A 19,871-nucleotide genomic window follows, 5' to 3' on the forward strand; every position below is an offset into this window, starting at 1 on the left:
CTATTGTCTCTGCTTAATTGCAGTGTTTCAAGAGTGCCAGAGCAAAAATACACAAGCTATTGACCTTTGTATATCTATATATCCCCTGCAGTCAGAAGCCCAGTTATCTGCTTAGGAAAGTGTTTTATAGCTGTAAATTAGCAGTGAGGGACACTATAGCCCGACTGGAGAAAAACTTTCAGATGCATAGCTGAATATTTTTAATCTTTCAGGCAGGGAAAAAAGAAAACCACAGCATAGTTATTGGTGCTCTTGCCACTGTATAAACACGTCTATCTCATCATGTCAAAATGTCATCTTTGGTACACTTTTAGTAGAATATCTGTAAATTTACCAATCTTTTACTACTGGCTATTTCCAGCACACTTTAAAATGAGGATTTTTATTCCGTAAAGCCTGCGCCCAAATTAGCTTGCGGCGCTTTCAAATGTACACTATGGAGGCTGCTTTACTTGTTTCTTTTTCACCTATGCTAGCTGCCTGGTAGTCTTGCTGATCTTTCGGACTTCATCCGAAACAAGCATGCAGTAATGCCTGTGTTAGCTGCTCTCCTGCAAGGGCCTGGTGCTTGTTAGTGCTTGTTACCAGCACCGGACAGGCAGCCCTCCCATAGGGTCACATCTGAGCATGACCAAGCTCAGACGCAACATTTCGCGGTCTTCTGCAGCCAGGTAACACCACCGCGTGTAAGCACTTGACACACATGGTGTTACTATCGTTTCAATTTGTCTCCATTTAAATTGCACCCAACTTGTATGGGCGGCAGGTGGGATGCTGAACTGCTCGGCAAGTGCACAACAATCGTTTTTATTGAATTGCTGTAAAATTGGATAATTTTATTGTATTTTGTGTGGCAACCTAAACCACTTAAGCCTATCTGGACGAACATTCTCGTCCAGATAGGCTGAGCTTGCTCCTGCTGGCCGCACGCGCTCCCGCTGCCGGCCATTAGCCCAGCAATCAATGAATGGGATTATAGCTCCCATTAGTTGATCAAAGTCCCCCGCAGAAAAACAGACAGCCTCTTATCAGAGGCTGCGGTTTTTCAGAGTTAAAAACAAAAAAGTTTCCTGTCCTCATTCATGTTCCTGGAAGCGTGATTGTACGCTTCCAGGACTTTTTGACTGTGGCCATCCTGTGGCCAAATAGTAAAACTACACCCACATTCATTTTTTTTTAAATACATACATTATTTTACATTTAAAGAGACTCCGTAACAAAAATTGCATCCTGTTTTTTTATCATCCTACAAGTTCCAAAGCCTATTCTAATCTGTTCTGGCTTACTGCAGCACTTTCTGCTATCACAGTCTCTGTAATAAATCAATGTATCTTTCCCCTGTCAGACTTGTCGGCCTGTGTCTGGTAGGCTGCCAAGTTCTTCAGTGTTGTGGTTCTGCTATGAACTCCCCCTTCCAGGCCCCTCTATGCACACTGCCTGTGTATTATTTAGATTAGGGCAGCTTCTCTCTTCTCTCTTATCTTTTACAAGCTGGATAAATCGTCCTCTGAGCTGGCTGGGCTTTCACATACTGAGGAATTACAGACAAGGGCAAAGCTGTTTGCAGGAAGAAAAGAGCAGCCTGAAACTTCAGTGCATGAGAGATGCAGGGGGAAAGAAACACACAATGATCTCTTGAGATTCAAAAGGAAGGGTGTATACAGCCTGCTTGTGTATGGATGTATTTTCTATGTGTGGACATACTGTACATCAACCTACTTCCTGTTTTGGTGGGCATTTTGTTTGTTTATAAACAAACTTTTAAAAACTGTTTTTAACCACTTTTAATGCGGCGGGGAGCGGCAAAATTGTGACAGAGGGTAATAGGAGATGTCCCCTAACGCACTGGTATGTTTACTTTTGTGCGATTTTAACAATACGGATTCTCTTTAAAATTAGCGGTTTACCTCCCACACCAAAAATTACCCAAATAAAAAAAAAATAAAAAAAAAAGTTACCTAAGGGTCTGAACTTTTTAAATATGCATGTTAAAGGAGTATATTAATATAATTTTCTTAATTATGGGCTTGTAAATAGTGATGGACGCAAATTGAAAAAATGCACCTTTATTTCCAAGTAAAATATCGGCGCCATACATTGTGATAGGGACATAATTTAACCTCCTGGGCGATAATCCCGAGCTGAGCTCGGGGTATGTCGCGCAGGAGGAGTTCTCAGGCCCTGGTGGGCCGATTTGCATAATTTTTTTTTTTGTTACACGCAGCTAGCACTTTGCTAGCTGCGTGTAACTTCCGCTCGCCGCCAATCCGCCGCTACCCGCCGTGACGCGCAGCCCCGCCCCCTCCCCGACCGCTTGCGCAGCCTGGCCAATCAGTGCCAGGCAGCGCTGAGGGGTGTATCAGGACTCCCTCTGACGTCACGACGTCCATGACGTCGGTGACGTCATCCCGCCCCTTCGCCATGGCGACCGGGGTAGCCCAGCAGGAAATCCCGTTCTGAACGGGATTTCCTGCTTACTCTGATCGCCGAAGGCGATCGGAGTGGGTGGGGGGATGCCGCTGCGCTGCGGCTATCATGTAGCAAGCCCAGGGCTCGCTACATGATTTAAAACATTTTTTTAAAAAGTGCTGCGCCCCCTCCTGGGCGATATAATTTTATCGCCCAGAGGGTTAAATGGTGTAATAAGCGGGACACATGGGAAAATAAAATACATGGGTTTCAATTACGGTAGCATGTATTAATTTCAAACTATAATGGCCAAAAACTGAGAAATATTTTTTTTCATTTTTCTTAATATTCCTGTTAAAATGGATTTAGGATAAAATAATTCTTAGCAAAATGTATCACCCAAAGAAAGCCTAATTGGTGGCGGAAAAAACAAGATCTAGATCAATTCATTGTGATGAGTAGTGATAAAGTTATTGGCAAATGAATGGGAGGTGAAAGTTGCTCAGATGCAAAAAATGAACAACCCTGTTGGCTGAAGTGGTTAAAGAGAAACCGTAACCAAGAATTGAACTTCATCCCAATCAGTAACTACCGTATATACTCGGCTATAAGTCGAGAAATTTAGGACTGACTCACAGTATAAAAGTGGGGGGGGTCGCCTTATACTCGAGACAGTTCTAAATTTCTCCACTTGTTGGATGTGGCATGCTGCCTTCTCTTTCTCTCCTTCCAGGGCGGGAGCTGTTAGTTTCTCTGATCACCCCCTCCCAGCCCCCACACCCTAGAGTCGCTGCCTCACACTGTCCGTTCCCCCCTCCTACATGATATAATGCAGTGTGTCCAGCGGAAGTCACGTCCCTCATCAATCTAGTGCCGGGCTCTGCATCCTCTCTCGTACTTCTCTCACGCTGGTCTGCATAGCGTACTTTCGTTGAATGTGAATTACGGGAGAGTGTGCTGAACCCAGCGCTAGATTGATGAGGAATATGACTTCTGCTGGACACATTGTACTAAATCATGGAGGAGGGGGAATGGACAGTGAGACGCAGCCAATCTAGGTTGTGGTGGGTGGGAGTAGGTGATCAGAGAAGCTAACAGCTTCAGCGCTGCAGGGAGGGAGAGAAATATTTAATCTCTGGAGGCTACTAAATGCACAGATGAATTTAAGGTTATGTGAAATGCTTTAAATGCCATGTAGGTCTGCTCAGGTAGTTCTGACATTCACATACCTCTAAAAAACACAGCAATAGAGCCTGGCCAGTAACTTAAAGGGAACCTTAACTGAACGGGGGGTATAGAGTTTTACTTACCTGGGGCTATTACCAGCCCCCTGCAGCAGTCCTGTGCCCTCGGCGCCGCTCTGGAATTCTCTGGTCCCCCGCTGTCACTTAGTTTCGTTTTTGACGACTCACCAGTCGCCGGCCGCCATGCGTATTATTGGACGCATTCACCAATGCAATTAGCGCTATTGCGGACCGCAACACGTACAAAAATACGCGTTGCCGCATTCCGCACGCGTAGATATGCGGCAACGCGTATTTTTGTACGCGTTGCGGTCCGCAATAGCGCTAATTGCATTGGTGAATGCGTCCAATAATACGCATGGCGGCCGGCGACTGGTGAGTCGTCAAAAACGAAACTAAGTGACAGCGGGGGACCAGAGAATTCCAGAGCGGCGCCGAGGGCACAGGACTGCTGCAGGGGGCTGGTAATAGCCCCAGGTAAGTAAAACTCTATAACCCCCGTTCAGTTAAGGTTCCCTTTAACCTCACAATCACTCGAGCAACCAAAGGCAGGTCATAGCATACTGGAAAGTGAATTTCAACAGCTCTGCGACCAGTACAGATCGGCTGGAACTTACCCATTTCACAAAATGTAGTTCATATCAAAAATTAAATAGGAATTTTTAAATTTGCTTATATTTAACATTTTTTGCTGTTTTGGTGGTGTTTCAGACCTTTACAGCCAGCATGTATTATATAGGTGATGCAATGTTGCTAGCATTGTCAGAGAATCTGACAGTTTAGGCGCTGTGGGTGGATGGGGCATTGAGAGGCAGCACTCCTTTATAGTGTTGTCCGGATCATGAACGACTCGGATCTTTGATCCGAATCTGCTTTGTGAGTCGAATCATCCGAATCATCAAAATGAGTGATTCGGATCGCAAAGGGGGCGGGGCCAGAATCGGCACGTCCCCCTCTTAGCAGGCAGCGGGGTCCTGGAAGCAGAGCAGAGATGGATCGCTCTGTTGGAGGGGAGCCAGCCTTGCAGGGACAGGTAGATGAGAGAGAGAGAGAGAGAGAGAGGGGACATGGGTGCCACTGCCAGATATGTGTAGAGCACACATACTGGCTATAATGTGCTGCTCATTATAGACTGTCTGTTCCGTAGTTGTGCTGCACAGTGAACAAATTGGAAACTTTTGGCACAGCTCAGTAACGTTACAGACAGCGTGCTGGGCTAGGACAGGGCAGGCACTGTGATTGCTGTGCAATATGATCCTCCTGCACTGCTCTAAACAGCTGCACTTCACTTCTGGGAATGCTTTGGGGAATGCTTTCTTTTCTGCTCTCTGCTCGTCCCTCCTCCCTTCTCTGTTCACTCCCTGCCCGTCTCTATCCACCATCTCCCCTTCTCTGTGTGTCTACCTCCCTCCCCTTCGCTGTCCACTGCAGGGAAAGTCCTGTCCTGCTAGTCATTTCACCCCCGAATGCTTCCCTTGTAAAATGATCCGAGATTCGGATCAAAGATCTTTTCAATGATCCGATTCAAATCATCCGAATCATTGAAAAGATCCAAACTTCGCATCTCTACTCCTTTAGGTGGGTGGGAGGGGGAGGTCAAGTCAGCACCATCTGTAGTATCAAAGCTCTTTTATTGAATTAAAAGTAGCATAACAGGCATCATCAGCAGCGACAGCAGCGCTGTTTCGGCAATAAAACTTTCTCAAGCTGCATAAGATAAATGTCACGCTAACACACATCTACCATATCTTTAAATAGTACCTCTAGAAACCAAACACCAATCAGCTTCAAGATCCCCCAACCAATCAGCATCAGCAACAGCCAGATGGACTGCAAGGAGAACTGCAGCCCTTAACATGCAAATCAGCATATCCCATAATAGTAAAACACTTCCCTTCAGAGAAACTGTCGAAGGGTCTGGAGTGCAGAGGCGCTGCAAGTCATAGCACATCATCTTCTTCCCTCCTTGGGTACTTGCTAAGCACTGTTACACTGGAGGGGGAGGTCAAAGCAGGAAAGGTTATTGGCTGCATGTGGAGCCCTGGAGGAGTTATTGGCTGCACTTGGGGAATAGGAGGGGTTAATAGATGCTATATTTATTGAAATGCAGCCATTTTGGTTGCACTGCTTCTCCTGGTCCTCAAGTACAATCATTAACTTTGCTGGATAGACTTATATTTGAGTCATTAAAAAAATCTAGCTTAAGAGGGTCAAATATTGGGCTCGACTTATACATGAAGTCGACTTATATCCGAGTATATACGGTAATACCACCTTTTCCACGAGAAGTCTATTCCTTTTCTCAAACAGATCATCATGGGGCTGATATTGTGTTGAAACCCCTCTCACAGTGTGATGTCAGGACCAAGGTCCTGACATCACACTGTGAGAGCCTTGTTGCATTGTGGAAAATAACAGCTGTTTACAGCTGTTTCCAACTGCCTAAAAAAGCAAGCAGCAGCTACTTCCAGTGAGATCACCAGCCAGCAGTAAAAGTATCACCATGTGATAAATGCCCATTGAAAAACCTTTCCTCTCCCTGATTTACATTCTAACAAACACTGACTAAATCATTTATACATGATTATTGTAAAAATAAAGCTGTTTTTTTTTTTTATTACATTTTCACTAGAGTTCCTCTTTAACCCTAGTATTATTAACTCTAGTATTATTAAAGGTGGCCACACACTTATCTTTTTTTTTTTTATCGATATCTCGTCATTTCAATCATTTGATTGAATCAGCTAGAAATATGCCACAAACATTTCCAGATCAACCAATTTCGGGTCAATCTATGCCAGAAAATTTGTGTGTGTGACAGAAGATTTTGGTTGATCGTTAGTGGATTGGCAGCTCATCACTAGCGGCGTTTGATTTGATGACTGATAAAGTTACTCTCACCGGTCCTCAGCGTGGTTTCGGTGTCATCTCTCCCTGCTGGCTGCTTCTTCCTCTCTTCTCTCCCATGTCCCCGGGCATCTTTATAATGTCACAAATGTTAGAGGCCAAATACTAGAGGTCTCTAGTGGTCACGTAAGGTATGTGCCACAGTGCTGAGAAGGAAGGTGATGCATGCACAGCTTTTGGAAAAAATATAAATAAATTGCATGCGTTTTTTTTTTTTTTCCCTCTCAAGTTTTCAGACCCTAAAAATTGTGCCACTTGATAGATCTGCAGCAGCCCTGCACATTCCACACCTCCAATGGATCAAACTCGGGATTGCTGCTCTGAGCTGTAGATTTCCGTCCCAAGCCTGACTCGGGGTTACTGCTAAGGAGGTTAATTACTATTCGCCCTCCAAGGCGCCATACATTGAGGGGTTAGATGCAATTCGGCCTCCTGCTATTGCTGGCAGCCAAATTGCACTGTTTTTATCGTAATTTGGGCCCCGTCTTTTGCTGGCGCCCAAATTATTCACTGAGTGCCTCTATAGCCGTAATTCACATTATGCCCTATGGCGGCACCCAAATGTCGTCGGTCGTGGGGGCACCCTTTTTACCTTGAAGCTGATAACTATGGAGCCAAATTAACCTGCTTCACTTTACAACAGTGTAATGGAGTATTGATGGATGGTGAAGTGAAAAATGAGAATTGGCTCTTGGGTGCATGATAAGGATAGAAACTTTATTCATATATATCACAAATCTCAGACTACATCAAAAATGCAAATATCCCATAAATACTATACAACCCCATAAAATAACTCCTCACAAACCCTCCAACAACATAGGGGCTGCAGTCCCCTATGAAGGAAATGGAACCTGCACCATAAGACTTGTTAGAAAACAAGTGAGAGACCAAACAGTCCAACCTGACATATGATGAACAGTTGATAGCCAGTAAATACAAGCAGAGCTCATGGGCAATGTTCCTGAAGCATGTATTGAGCACAAGGGAACAGATTGAAATGCAGCATCCACAAAGGTACACAAAATAGCTTGAAGCAAATGGATGACATCTGATGGCATGTAGCGTTGATGACCAGCATTGATGGATCACTCAGCAAGGTCCTCCAAATGTAGCTTCATCTGAAATTCTATCAGTTAATGAGGTCAATTAAAAAAAAAAAAGCAGATGTTGGAGTAAATATTTCAAATCCGGCTTCTGAAAAAGTCTTTTTATTTTCTGGTTTACAGTTATGTGCACCTCCTAGGGCTTCATCCCCTGAGGTCACATTGTCATTGATTGGGATAATCTAGCATAGGTATAGGTGCCCCAGTACATTATTGCTAATTTTCTGCATCAGATCATTGTTGCTTGATTGCTGCTGCATTATTGTCAGGGCTGTGGACTCGGGACAAAAATTATCCAAATCCGAGTACTCAGTTTATGAAAGCACTGACTCAGAGTACCCAAAATTGCACCGACTCCACTGCCCTTACAGGTCTATGGAGTGGGTATAAAAATCATCTGACCCCAACTCCTCAGTTTATGAAACCTCTGACTCCAGGTACCCAATAATTGCAACTTCTTGACTCCAACTCAACAGGCCTGATTATTGTAGTTTTCTGCATTGGGGCTCTTCCTGCCTGCTTCCCCCCCCCCCCCTCCTTTTTTTTCAGCGAACAGAACAAGCTATTTAGCAAAGAGCCAAACAACATGTCTGTGCAGTAACCGTGCCTAAATTAATGTTGTGTTTTCTGGCAACAGTAACTGAGTGTGCTTAGGTAGCTCTTTACATCAGCTCTTTTTCATGCTAGTTCAAGTCTACACAATGTATTGTAGGGATTTTATATACAGTAATCCTTACAATAAGATTTGCCACATATTTCTCAGTTTTATTTGGATTCATTTGTGTTCTAGTCTACAGTACATATATGGTGACACTGGTGTTCATCTTAACAAGCAAGAATTTGACATCTTCAGAAGTAGGTCATTTGCTGTGTCATCCCCAAGATATTTCAGTAAGCAGTTTGCTTCTAGAACTGCCACCTCAGCCTCTGTGCCTTTCTTACATGACTGAGATGACCAGAGGCTAACTGTGGTTATTCAACCCAATAAAGGTCTGAGAGGCATGTCCTTCAAAAGCCACAAACTGAACAATTACTGTGCTTTGTGTATTCAAGAAAAGTCAATGAACGAGTAGTTTTCAGCCCTGTGCACAGCTGTTTCCCATAATGGATAGCAAAACTAATACACGGCTGCTTCATGGAAGATTTGTTTCACAGGGTTATCTCCCTGTGCAATGTAACACTATACCATATTATACTATGTTTCTAAAGTCTTTTGGATGTGTTTAAACTAAATGATTCTATAGTTTGTTTTTGTTTTTTAATACTATGCCATGTTTCTATAGTCTTTTGGATGTACAAACATTATTTTTTTTTTTTTTAATTTATAGATTGTCTGGTCAAACCAAGAAAATATTTGTTTTTTTTTTTTGTTTCTAAAGCTGCAAGAAAAAATTGGGGTTGATCGGAGTGGCCAAATTCCGATTTCGTAGAAATTGTTGTTCTGCAGGCAAATACTGAATTTTGTGTTCCGATTTTCTTGTTCCGAAAGCATTTTCTGTAGAAGTCAATGGCCCCGATTTTCAGAGTTAATAGCAAAGTACATTTAGTGTGTGTATGTGTATGTGTGTATATATATATATATGTATGTATGTATATATATATGTATGTATGTACGTACGTACGTACGTACGTACGTACGTACGTACGTACGTACGTACGTACGTACGTACGTGTATATATATATATATATATATATATATATATATATATATATATATATATATGTATATAAAATATATATATATGTGTATGTACGTACATACATACATACATACATACATACATACATACATACATACATACTGCAGTAAAGTAAGTACATTGTACTGCATTCTGAGTTTTGTATGTGTATATACTGCATTCTGAGTTTTGTACATACACATTATATATATATATTTTATATACATATATATATATATATATATATATACACGTACGTACGTACGTACGTACGTGTATATATATATATATATATATATATATATATATATATAAAATATATATATATATATATATATATATATATAATGTGTATGTATGTACATACATACATACATACATACATACTGCAGTAAAGTAAGTACATTGTACTGCATTCTGAGTTTTGTATACACATTATATACATTTTATGAAAACTGACAGCTTGGGGACCCCCAGATGCCCGCTCCCTCCCCAGGTGAAAGTAGTATAGGGGTAATGCTACTGTCTCCTGGACCCCCCATTCATGTGAAAAACTGCTCGTGTGTGTGACCTGTAGGGAACCACCGCAGCCGCAGAGTAATTTTCCTGGAACGGACAAATTCTGATGCAAAAAATTGAACCTGTTCCAATTCCGGGAGCTCATCCCTAGAGAGATTATAATCCACAATAAGTAGTTGTAGTTGGTGGTTACTGCCAGAAGCCATCAGAAGCCAGCACTCTGGAAAAGTAAACTCTTATGAAATCTCAACAACAGTAAAACTTTTTACTGCAGGATTTTTTTATTTTTTTTTATGTAAGCTTCTTTTTACAGTCAACCATAGGCTATGTTGAGAAAGAAATGACCCCTGTTTTGGGAGTAAGTGGGCTTCCAGAACAGGGGGCTCCAGCAGAAAGTCATGTGACCAAGTTTGTGGGAGGCATATTTTGAGCTGCTCATTATTTCCATGTAATCGCAGACATTTATTATTTATTTTTCATTATAGGCAATTTATGTATTCCAAAAAGCTGCAATCCTGAGTATGCTTCCAGAGGAGGATGTGAAAAGCACAGGGGAAGATCTAGTTGCCTTGTTTAGGTAATAGTTTCATCTTTCTGTATCTCTTACTGGTAAATGTAATTTAGGTTTTTACACGTGAAGCATAAGCACTTGTGCATCTGAAAGTATTTGCACACTATGCCCCTTTCCACTTTAGATAAAGAAAACCGTATTTGTGAAAATTAATACAGATAAATATTTTGTTTTCTTTTGTCACATGGCCTGTGCCCAGTTTTCGAAAGAGTAAATCTACACTCACGTGCTGCATAAGCATTTTATCCTATGTAGTCAAACTGGGTTGGATCAGGTGAATTTAGGCCGAGCCCCCCTCACAAGTGCACAGATGATATGTCCGATAAAACACTAGCTATGTTTCTCTAACCTGCTAGATAGGGACAGTCTGTGCCGGAAAGAGGGTCAGACAACGGAGCAAAGTATATTTCTACAGCGGACTGTGGATAAGTTAACTAATAGATGCATGTCGGCTAATAATTCTGCCACTGGACTTAAGAGACACACTGAAAAGGGTACTGCCCCATTTCTGTAAATGGAGTTCTGCTTCAGATATGCTTCAGGCAGGGAACACACTTGGCTGTTTTCGTGCGCATTTTCTGCACAAAAAATGTGAGAACTCATGTTAACCAATGGGCTAGTTCACACTTATTGTTTTTCACATACACAAAAAAACTGCCATTCTGTATGATGACTGCACATTTTTTCAGTTTTCTCTATCAATTACATCAGCTGCTGTAAAAACGTGCACGTTTTCCTGCATAGAAACACACATGGTGTGCAGAAAAAGTACACAGAAAAACGTGCGCAGAAAACTGAAAGGACGTGTTCCCTGCCTGTTCAGTTTCCAGTTATGATTCAGTATTTCTTCTTCTTTTTTTCTGGCAAAATTTCATCTGTTGTGGATTTTATATCTCCTAAATGTATTAATTGTGAAACAACTGACTGATTACAACCAGGCATGGTGTCTATCATTTTATCTGCTCGCTGAAGGGTAAAGTTCTTTACAGATCTTTATTATTTATTTTATCTTCAAATTAAGTTCAGATATAAGCACCCCATAAAGCAGTTTGTCTTTATGGATTTACCTGTTTATTGCTCCAGTGACTAATTTGTTCCTTTTAATTTATTTTGGCACTGTTGAGCTTAAAAGTGTGGCAACTGTGTAATGTCAGCTGAGGTAGATATCCGTAGCACTCCCCTGTGCACGCCAAACACCAGTGCATTCTTATCTCTAAGCTTTTCAGGGAGTAGGAGACCGTATTAAATTCATTTATTTCGGCATGCAGCCAGTTGTCTACTTAATGAAAACCTGAAATGAAAATTAAAAGTCAAAATAAACATACACAAGTCATACTTACCTCCCGTGTAGTCTACTCCTCAATCACTTTCTCCTGTCCCACTTCCTATGATCAAGGGAATTCTCCGTGGATTTTGGAAATGGCCATTACCCCATAACAACTTTCTGGTCAACACACTGTTAAACTCCCACTTGAGCCATTGGGAAACATGGACATTACCTGGCACAATCAGTTGTCCTCTCAGCTATAACTGACAGCAACTGATATATTTCAGTTCTAACAAAATGTTGTCAGAACTGGTAGGGATCATTGTCAGAAGAAAATGGTGAGCTTCTGAGAGGAACTGATGGCAAGGTAACTATGAAATGTTCATTTGAAGATACCTCGTGATAATTTTACTTGGTTCAGGTTCCCTTTAAGGCATTATCTTATGCTGGGAATACACAGCTCGATTTTGAGCCATTAAGATGGCTCGATTGATCATTTCCGACATGTCCGATCTCTGGTTGAGTAAAAGAGAGAGAGAGAGTGGCCACGCACATCCAATACAAAAAGGATCTTTATTCCATAGAAAAAGTACAAAAATGGCTACATAGCAAGGAAATGAACAGCGCTATTTAAAAACAGGCAAGTGCCTACCTGCAAAAGAGTGCAAGCCCCACTTGTGTGATATAATACACACTGAGCATACACATGACCTGTCTACCACTGGAGGATGTTTGTTTTCTGTAACAGCTTGCATGCAACTTGTTAAGTACTCGTCCCTCCCACTGCGAAGAAGTCAATCCTCCATGGGAGGGGCCTAACACTAACTAAATCCTAACCTATGTATATGCATAACCTGGGTGCGACTAATCAAGTAAATTATGGGTGATTAGCCGCACCCAGGCTATGCATATACATAGGTTAGGATTTAGTTAGTGTTAGGCCCCTCCCATGGAGGATTGACTTCTTCGCAGTGGGAGGGAAGAGTACTTAACCACTTGAGGACCACAGTCTTTTCGCCCCTTAACCTCCTTGCCGGTTTTCCCGACCTGAGCTCGGGGTAGAAAAAACAAGCTATTAGCGGTGATCCCGAGCTCAGGTCGGGGTAGGCATTGCAGAGCTTTACCTTTAGTTGTGGAGTCCCGCGCGCGATCTCGCTGCGCAGCGGGACTCCAGCCTCTCTCCCCGGCAGTGTGGGGTCTTTCCCTGGCCGCCGGGATCCCCCATGTCCCCGCTATTCTTCCGGGGACCCGGCAGCCAGTTGGAGCAGCGCAGCCGTGGTGGTGGCAGCAGAGCGGTGGTGGCAACGTGACGTCATCGGGGGCGGGGCTAATATTGAAAACGAACTTCTCTATATTAGAGAAATATAGAGAAGTTCGTTTATATGTATATTAGCGCCATCTTGTGGGCAAAGAGAAAACTGCAGCACAGAAGCCCAGGAAGGTACATTTTTTTTTTTTATTTTGCTGCAGATCTCCCTGCCAGAATGATTTTTTTCAGGTTTTAGGGTCTGAAAGAGTGGAAAAAAAATTGCACCGCTTTTAGACCCTAAAATCTGGAAAGAATCAGACCGCCAAGGAGGTTAAGGACCAGAGCCTTTTTTCCATTCAGACCACTGCAGCTTTCACGGTTTATTGCTCGGTCATACAACCTACCACCTAAATGAATTTTACCTCCTTTTCTTGTCACTAATACAGCTTTCTTTTAGTGCTATTTGATTGCTGCTGCGAGTTTTAGTTTTTATTATATTCATCAAAAAAGACATGAATTTTGTCAAAAAAATGACTTTAACTTTCTGTGCTGACATTTTTCAAATAAAGTAAAATTTCCTATACATTTGAGCGCGAATGTTATTCTGCTACATGTCTTTGATAAAAAAAAAAACCATTCAATGTATATTTATTGGATTGGGTAAAAGTTATAGCGTTTACAAACTATGGTGCCAACAGTGAATTTTCCTATTTTCAAGCATCTCTGACTATTCTGACCCCCTGTCATGTTTCATGAGGTGCTAAAATTCCAGGATAGTATAAATACCCCCCAAATGACCCCATTTTGGAAAGAAGACATCCCAAACTATTCAGTGAGAGGCATGGTGAGTTCATAGCAGATTTTATTTTTTGTCACAAGTTAGCGGAAAATGACACTTTGTGACAAAAAAACAAACAAAAAAAAAAGTTTCCATTTCTTCTAACTTGCGACAAAAAAAAAATGAAATCTGCCACGGACTCACTATGCTCCTCTCTGAATACCTTAAAGTGTCTACTTTCCAAAATGGGGTCATTTGTGGGGTGTGTTCACTGTCCTGGCATTTTGGGGGTTGCCTAATTGTAAGCACCCCTATAAAGCCTAAAGATGCTCATTGGACTTTGGGCCCCTTAGCGCAGTTAGGCTGCAAAAAAGTGCCACACGTGGTATTGCCGTACTCAGGAGAAGTAGTATGTGTTTTGGGGTGTATTTTTACACATACCCATGCTGGGTGGGAGAAATATCTCCGTAAATGACAATTTATTTTTTTTTTACACACAATTGTCTATTTACAGAGATATTTCTCCCACTCAGCATGGGTATGTGTAAAAATACACCCCAAAACACATTATACTACTTCTCCTGAGTACGGCGATACCACATGTGTGGCACTTTTTTGCACCCTAACTGCGCTAAGGGGCCCAAAGTCCAATAAGTACCTTTAGGATTTCACAGGTCATTTTGCGACATTTGGTTTCAAGACTACTCCTCACGGTTTAGGGCCCCTAAAATGCCAGGGCAGTATAGGAACCCCACAAATGACCCCATTTTAGAAAGAAGACACCCCAAGGTATTCCGTTAGGAATATAATGAGTGCATAGAAGATTTATTTTTTTTTGTCACAAGTTAGCGGAAATTGATTTTAATTGTGTTTTTTCACAAAGTGTCATTTTCCGCTAACTTGTGACAAAAAATAAAAATAAAAAGGTTGTATTGGTCCTAGCATTATATTGCAATGAGTACTTGTGGTTATGGTGCATCAGGTGCTTCTGCTGAGTGCTGGCACTTGGCTATCCCATAGTTAATGCTCAGGTACAGGGTAGCAAAGTGTCAGCTAAGGTGCCTTGGCTACAGTGTAGCCAATTGTTGGCTAGCAGCTTTGAGGTGCTGAGTTTTTATTTTGGGTGTGGCCATCCGCTTTTTAATAGTAAACACTTGGCTAAACTGTAGACAAGCATCAGCTATCAGTGCACTGTGTTGGGGCACAGCTGCTAGATTAACCTCCCTAGCGGAAAGCCCGAGCTGAACTCTGGGTGGGAGAAATTATCTGGGAGCGGTAACCCTGTGCTCAGCTCGGGCCAGCAAATTAACTACTTCCCTGGCATTTTCGCAATCAGCACTACACAGCGGGACTCCGGCATGTCTCCCTTGCACCCCCGGGTGCCTGCAGTAATCTCCAGCCGCCGGGATCCCCACAGGCCCGTTCTTCTTCCGGGGACCCAGCGGGCAATTGGAGTGGCTAGTGTTGGGCGAACAGTGTTCGCCACTGTTCGGGTTCTGCAGAACATCACCCTGTTCGGGTGATGTTAGAGTTCGGCCGAACACCTGATGGTGTTCGGCCAAACCGTTCGGCCACATGGCCGAACTAAGAGCGCATGGCCGAACGTTCCCCGAACGTTCGGCTAGCGCTGTGATTGGCCGAACGGGTCACGTGGTTCGGACCCGAACGCGCTCTGATTGGCCGAACTGTCACGTGGTTCGGGTAAATAAATACCCGAACCACGTCATATCTCCGCCATTTGTCTGTGGGTTTAGCTTTGGGTAGGCAGGCAGGGTAGTTCGCGCTCCAGCCACGCTAGCCAGGGTCCCCCCAGTCATTGTGTCGCTGCTGGGAATAGTAGTACACCGCTCGCTCAGCCACACTATATAGCATTCTGTTTACTGCCACTCTGTGTACCTCGCTCAGCCACACTATATAGCATTCTGTTTACTGCCACTCTGTGTACCTCGCTCAGCCACACTATATAGCATTCTGTTTACTGCCACTCTGTGTCTGCTGGGAATAGTAGTACACCGCTCGCTCAGCCACACTATATAGCATTCTGTTTACTGCCACTCTGTGTACCTCGCTCAGCCACAGTATATAGCATTGTGTTTACTGCCACTTTGTGTCTGCTGGGAATAGTAGTACACCGCTCGCGCAGCCACACTATATAGCATTGTGTTTACTGCCACTCTGTGTACCTTGCTCAGCCACACTATATAGCATTGTGTTTACTGCCACTCTGTGTCTGCTGGGAACAGTAGTACACCGCTCACCCGCCACTGTATAGCATTGTGCTCTGTGTCGCTGCTGGGAATAGTGGTACACCGCTCACCCGTCACTGTATAGCATTGTGCTCTGTGTCGCTGCTGGGAATAGTGGTACACCGCTCACTCACCACTGTATAGCATTTCTGTACTGCCACTGTACTGCTGCCAGTCAGCGTGTACTTTAAGGATAAGTGAAATGAGGAAGAAATCCGGTGAAAGAGGGAGGGGCAAGGGAAGAGGTGTTTCCCCTGACGGTTCACGTACAGGCCACAGGGGAGCACCCAAGAAAACCCACTCAATACCGCCCATGTTGTCCAGGACAACAACCCTCACAAATCCAAAAGAACAGGACCAGATAATTACTTGGATGACCTCTCAAGCGTCCAGCAGTGGGTTAAGCAGCACCAGCACATCACGCACGAGGTCCGAGTCCTCAGCCAGTTACAAGGAGCCAGTGGGCACAAAGCTGACACAACCGGCAGCGACACCACGCACACAACTGCCAGATAACCAGTCCGATGAATTACCTCAGGACACAATGGGGTATTCGCAGGAGCTATTCCCAGCCCAACAAACTTCCACCTTTCAAAGGTCAATGGAGGAACAGCCAGAAATGTTGTGCCTGGATTCACAACCATTAACTGTGGGAAATGCACCGCGCACTGAAATACAAGGCGAGTCCGAGGAGGACTCGGAAACCCAAATCCCAGAGCAAGTTGGGCAGGAGGGGTTGCAATTGCAGGAGGTCGGCCGACAAGATCTGGAAGACGACGTTGGAGTGAGCTGCGCAGAGGTTGTTCTGGGGAGCTCTACTCCACGGCGGCGGCCCCCCACAATGACATATGACGAGTTTCAGGAGATGGAAGAGGAGGGTATGGACAATGTGGACATAGACCCAGATTTTGTTTGTGAACGAGAACATCGCCGTCGTAGCAGCAGCACAGATGAGTCTGTTGAAGAACCCACTGCTGCACGAGTTCGCCTTGTGCCACAAGGTAGGCGGCGCGCAATTTCAGGCACCACAAGCATGGACGTTCAAGTGAGAGGCAAAAGAGGCGCAAACAGAAATCGCCAGCAAGGCAGGTGCTCCAAAGTCTGGGCTTTCTTTGAAGACTGCACTGAGGATGGTACTATGGCGATTTGCAAGGTGTGCAAGACCCGCCTGAGCAGGGGGAAAAGTATTAACAACCTCTCCACCACCAGCATGAGCCGCCACATGCTATCCAAACATCCCACTCTGTGGGCAAACGCGGCAGGACAGGGTACCAACAACACTGCCTCCCTTGGGGTCACCAGACTCACCACCAGACCCGCCTCAGCAGCAGCAGTAGCCCAGCCATTGCGTGGTTCACAACATTCACAAACATCAGACGCTGACACTGTCACTTTCCGGAGTAGTGCTCTTGAGGTCTCCCAGTGTTCATCAAACACAACAACCAACAGCCCTTCAGTGTGCAGCCCTACGATTCAGTTGTCTGTCTCGGAGATGTTTGATCGCAAGAGGAAATTGCCAGCAAATGACCCCCGGGCCGTGGAAGTAACAGCCAGCATAGCCAAGCTTCTGGCCTGCGAAATGCTGCCATATCGAGTGGTGGAGACAAACCGCTTCAAGGGCATGATGTCAGTGGCCATCCCACGTTACGTGGTTCCCAGCCGCTACCACTTTGCGCGCTCTGCAGTGCCTGAGTTGCATGAGCACGCGGTCAGCAAAATAACCCGAAGCTTGAAGAATGCCGTTGCCTGCAAGGTTCACCTCACCACTGACACCTGGACGAGTGCGTTCGGCCAGGGTCGATACATCTCCCTTACCGCGCACTGGGTGAACCTTGTGGAGCCTGGCAGCGATTCCTCACCTGCTACGGCGCGGGTGTTGCCCACGCCGCAAACAGCTGCACCGCCGTCCCTCCCACTGGATAACAACAGCAGCACCTACCTCTCTGACTCCTTCTCCTCCAACGCATCTCAAAGCTGTACCTCATCCAGAAACGCTAACCCAGCAGCAGTAGGATCGTGGAAGCAGTGCAGCACAGCTGTTGGTGCGTCAGCTAGCGTTGCTGAAGCTGATCTGCCTTGGGGATAAGCAGCACACAGGGGAGGAAATTTGGAGGGGAATAAAGGAACAGACGGATTTGTGGCTGGCACCGCTGGACCTGAAACCGGGCATGGTTGTGTGTGATAATGGGAGTAATCTCATTCGCGCTTTAAGGTTGGCTAAGCTGACACATCCCTTGCCTGGCGCACGTGATGAACCTAGTAGTTCAGCGGTTCCTGAGGACATACCCAGGCGTAGCCGATCTTCTGTTGAAGGTGCGACGAGTGGCCAAACATTGCAGAAATTCCAGTACTGCTTCGGGGGCACTCGCCAAGATGCAGGAGCGCTTCAATCTCCCCCACCATCGCTTGCTGTGTGATGTCCCTACGCGCTGGAATTCTACGCTGCACATGCTAGCCCGCTTTTGCGAGCAGAAGAGTGCAGTGGTCCAGTACATGACGGCGCAGTACCGAGGCGCATCTGGACAGCTGCCAAGCTTCTGTGGATCCGATTGGGCCAACATGTTGGACCTCTGCCAAGTCCTCCAAAATGTTGAGCAATCCACGTTGCTTGTGAGCAGTGACAACTCTTCAGTCAGCATTACCATACCACTGCTGTGTTTACTGAAGAGGTCAATGTTGAAAATCAAGGAAACAGCTGTCATGATGCAACTGGGGGAATCTGAAGGAGAAAACGATCAGTGTGGTGGTACCAACATCAGGCCATCCGCATCAGGAAACGCTGGCCCCAGCAGCTATGACGAAGAAGAGGAGGAGGAACAGCTGGAGTTGGAGCAGGAATTTCCTGCCACCACTGACGAGGGCCAGAGCGGTGCACGTTGGACTTCCACAATTCAGCGCGAATGGTCAGCAGAAGCAGACCAGGAAGAAGGTGACGACTATGATGCATCACAACAACTATCACAACGCTCACAAGAGGATGATGAGGATTCTGGCAGGACTCTGGCACACATGGCTCAATTCATGCTAGACTGCATTGAACGCGACCCACGCATTGTGCGCATTCTGGACAACACCAATTACTGGGTTTATACCCTTCTGGATCCACGGTACAAACACAATGTTCCAAAACTGCTTGAAGAAAGAGTCAGACAGGTCAAAATGGAAGAATACCAGCAGGCCCTTGTGGAGACTTTAGAGAGGAGATTGACATCCTCCCCCTCCTCTAGCCAGTTGTACGCCGACAGACTGACTTCCGCAAACCCAGGACGACCAGGAGGGCAGCAAACCACACAAGCCGCAGCTAGTGCCCAAAAGGGAATGGTATCGGCAGTGTCCTTGGAGTGGGAAAATTTTATGACACCCATGCAGCAGCAGCCCACAGAACAGCAAGCGTGCAGATCCACCTCCAACACCGATCGCCTGGAGAAGATGGTCAAGGACTACATGTCAGATGGCGTAGCTGTGTTGAACAATCCATCTGCACCCTTCAACTATTGGGTATCGAAGCTAGACACCTGGCACGAACTGGCAATGTACGCAATAGAGGTGCTGGCTTGCCCGGCAGCCAGCGTTATGTCGGAACGCCGTTTCAGTGCTGCCGGAGGCATCGTCACAGATCGGCGTATCCGCCTCTCCACAGAAAATGCAGACCGTCTGACTCAAATTAAAATGAATCAATCCTGGATTGGAAACGACTACGCAACACTCCTGGACCCCAACCAAGTAACATGAACAATGACCATCTGTGATGGGTTAGCGTTTCCGGTCCCTGTTTATTGAACCTCTCATCTTTATTACATTTATGACTGCATGGCGGAAAAAAGCATTGCTATATCCGCACGCTATTTGTCCTCATGCAAGGCCTGGGATGTTGTGTCTCAAAAAGCGTGGCCTT

At 44.9% G+C, this 19,871-nt stretch overlaps 1 protein-coding gene across 2 annotated transcripts in view; it reads left to right on the plus strand.

Moving 5' to 3' along the window:
* TTC39B (tetratricopeptide repeat domain 39B) overlaps positions 1-19,871 on the plus strand; it is a 275,315-nt gene that overhangs the window by 217,211 nt on the left and 38,233 nt on the right. For both annotated transcript variants that reach the window (XM_068234826.1, XM_068234833.1), the window contains one exon: positions 10,351-10,442. In XM_068234826.1, the coding sequence (XP_068090927.1) occupies positions 10,351-10,442 (92 nt within the window). The remainder of the gene's footprint in view (positions 1-10,350; positions 10,443-19,871) is intronic.

This window comes from Hyperolius riggenbachi, chromosome 1, assembly GCF_040937935.1.
Source record: "Hyperolius riggenbachi isolate aHypRig1 chromosome 1, aHypRig1.pri, whole genome shotgun sequence".
NCBI classification, from domain to species: Eukaryota; Metazoa; Chordata; class Amphibia; order Anura; family Hyperoliidae; genus Hyperolius; species Hyperolius riggenbachi.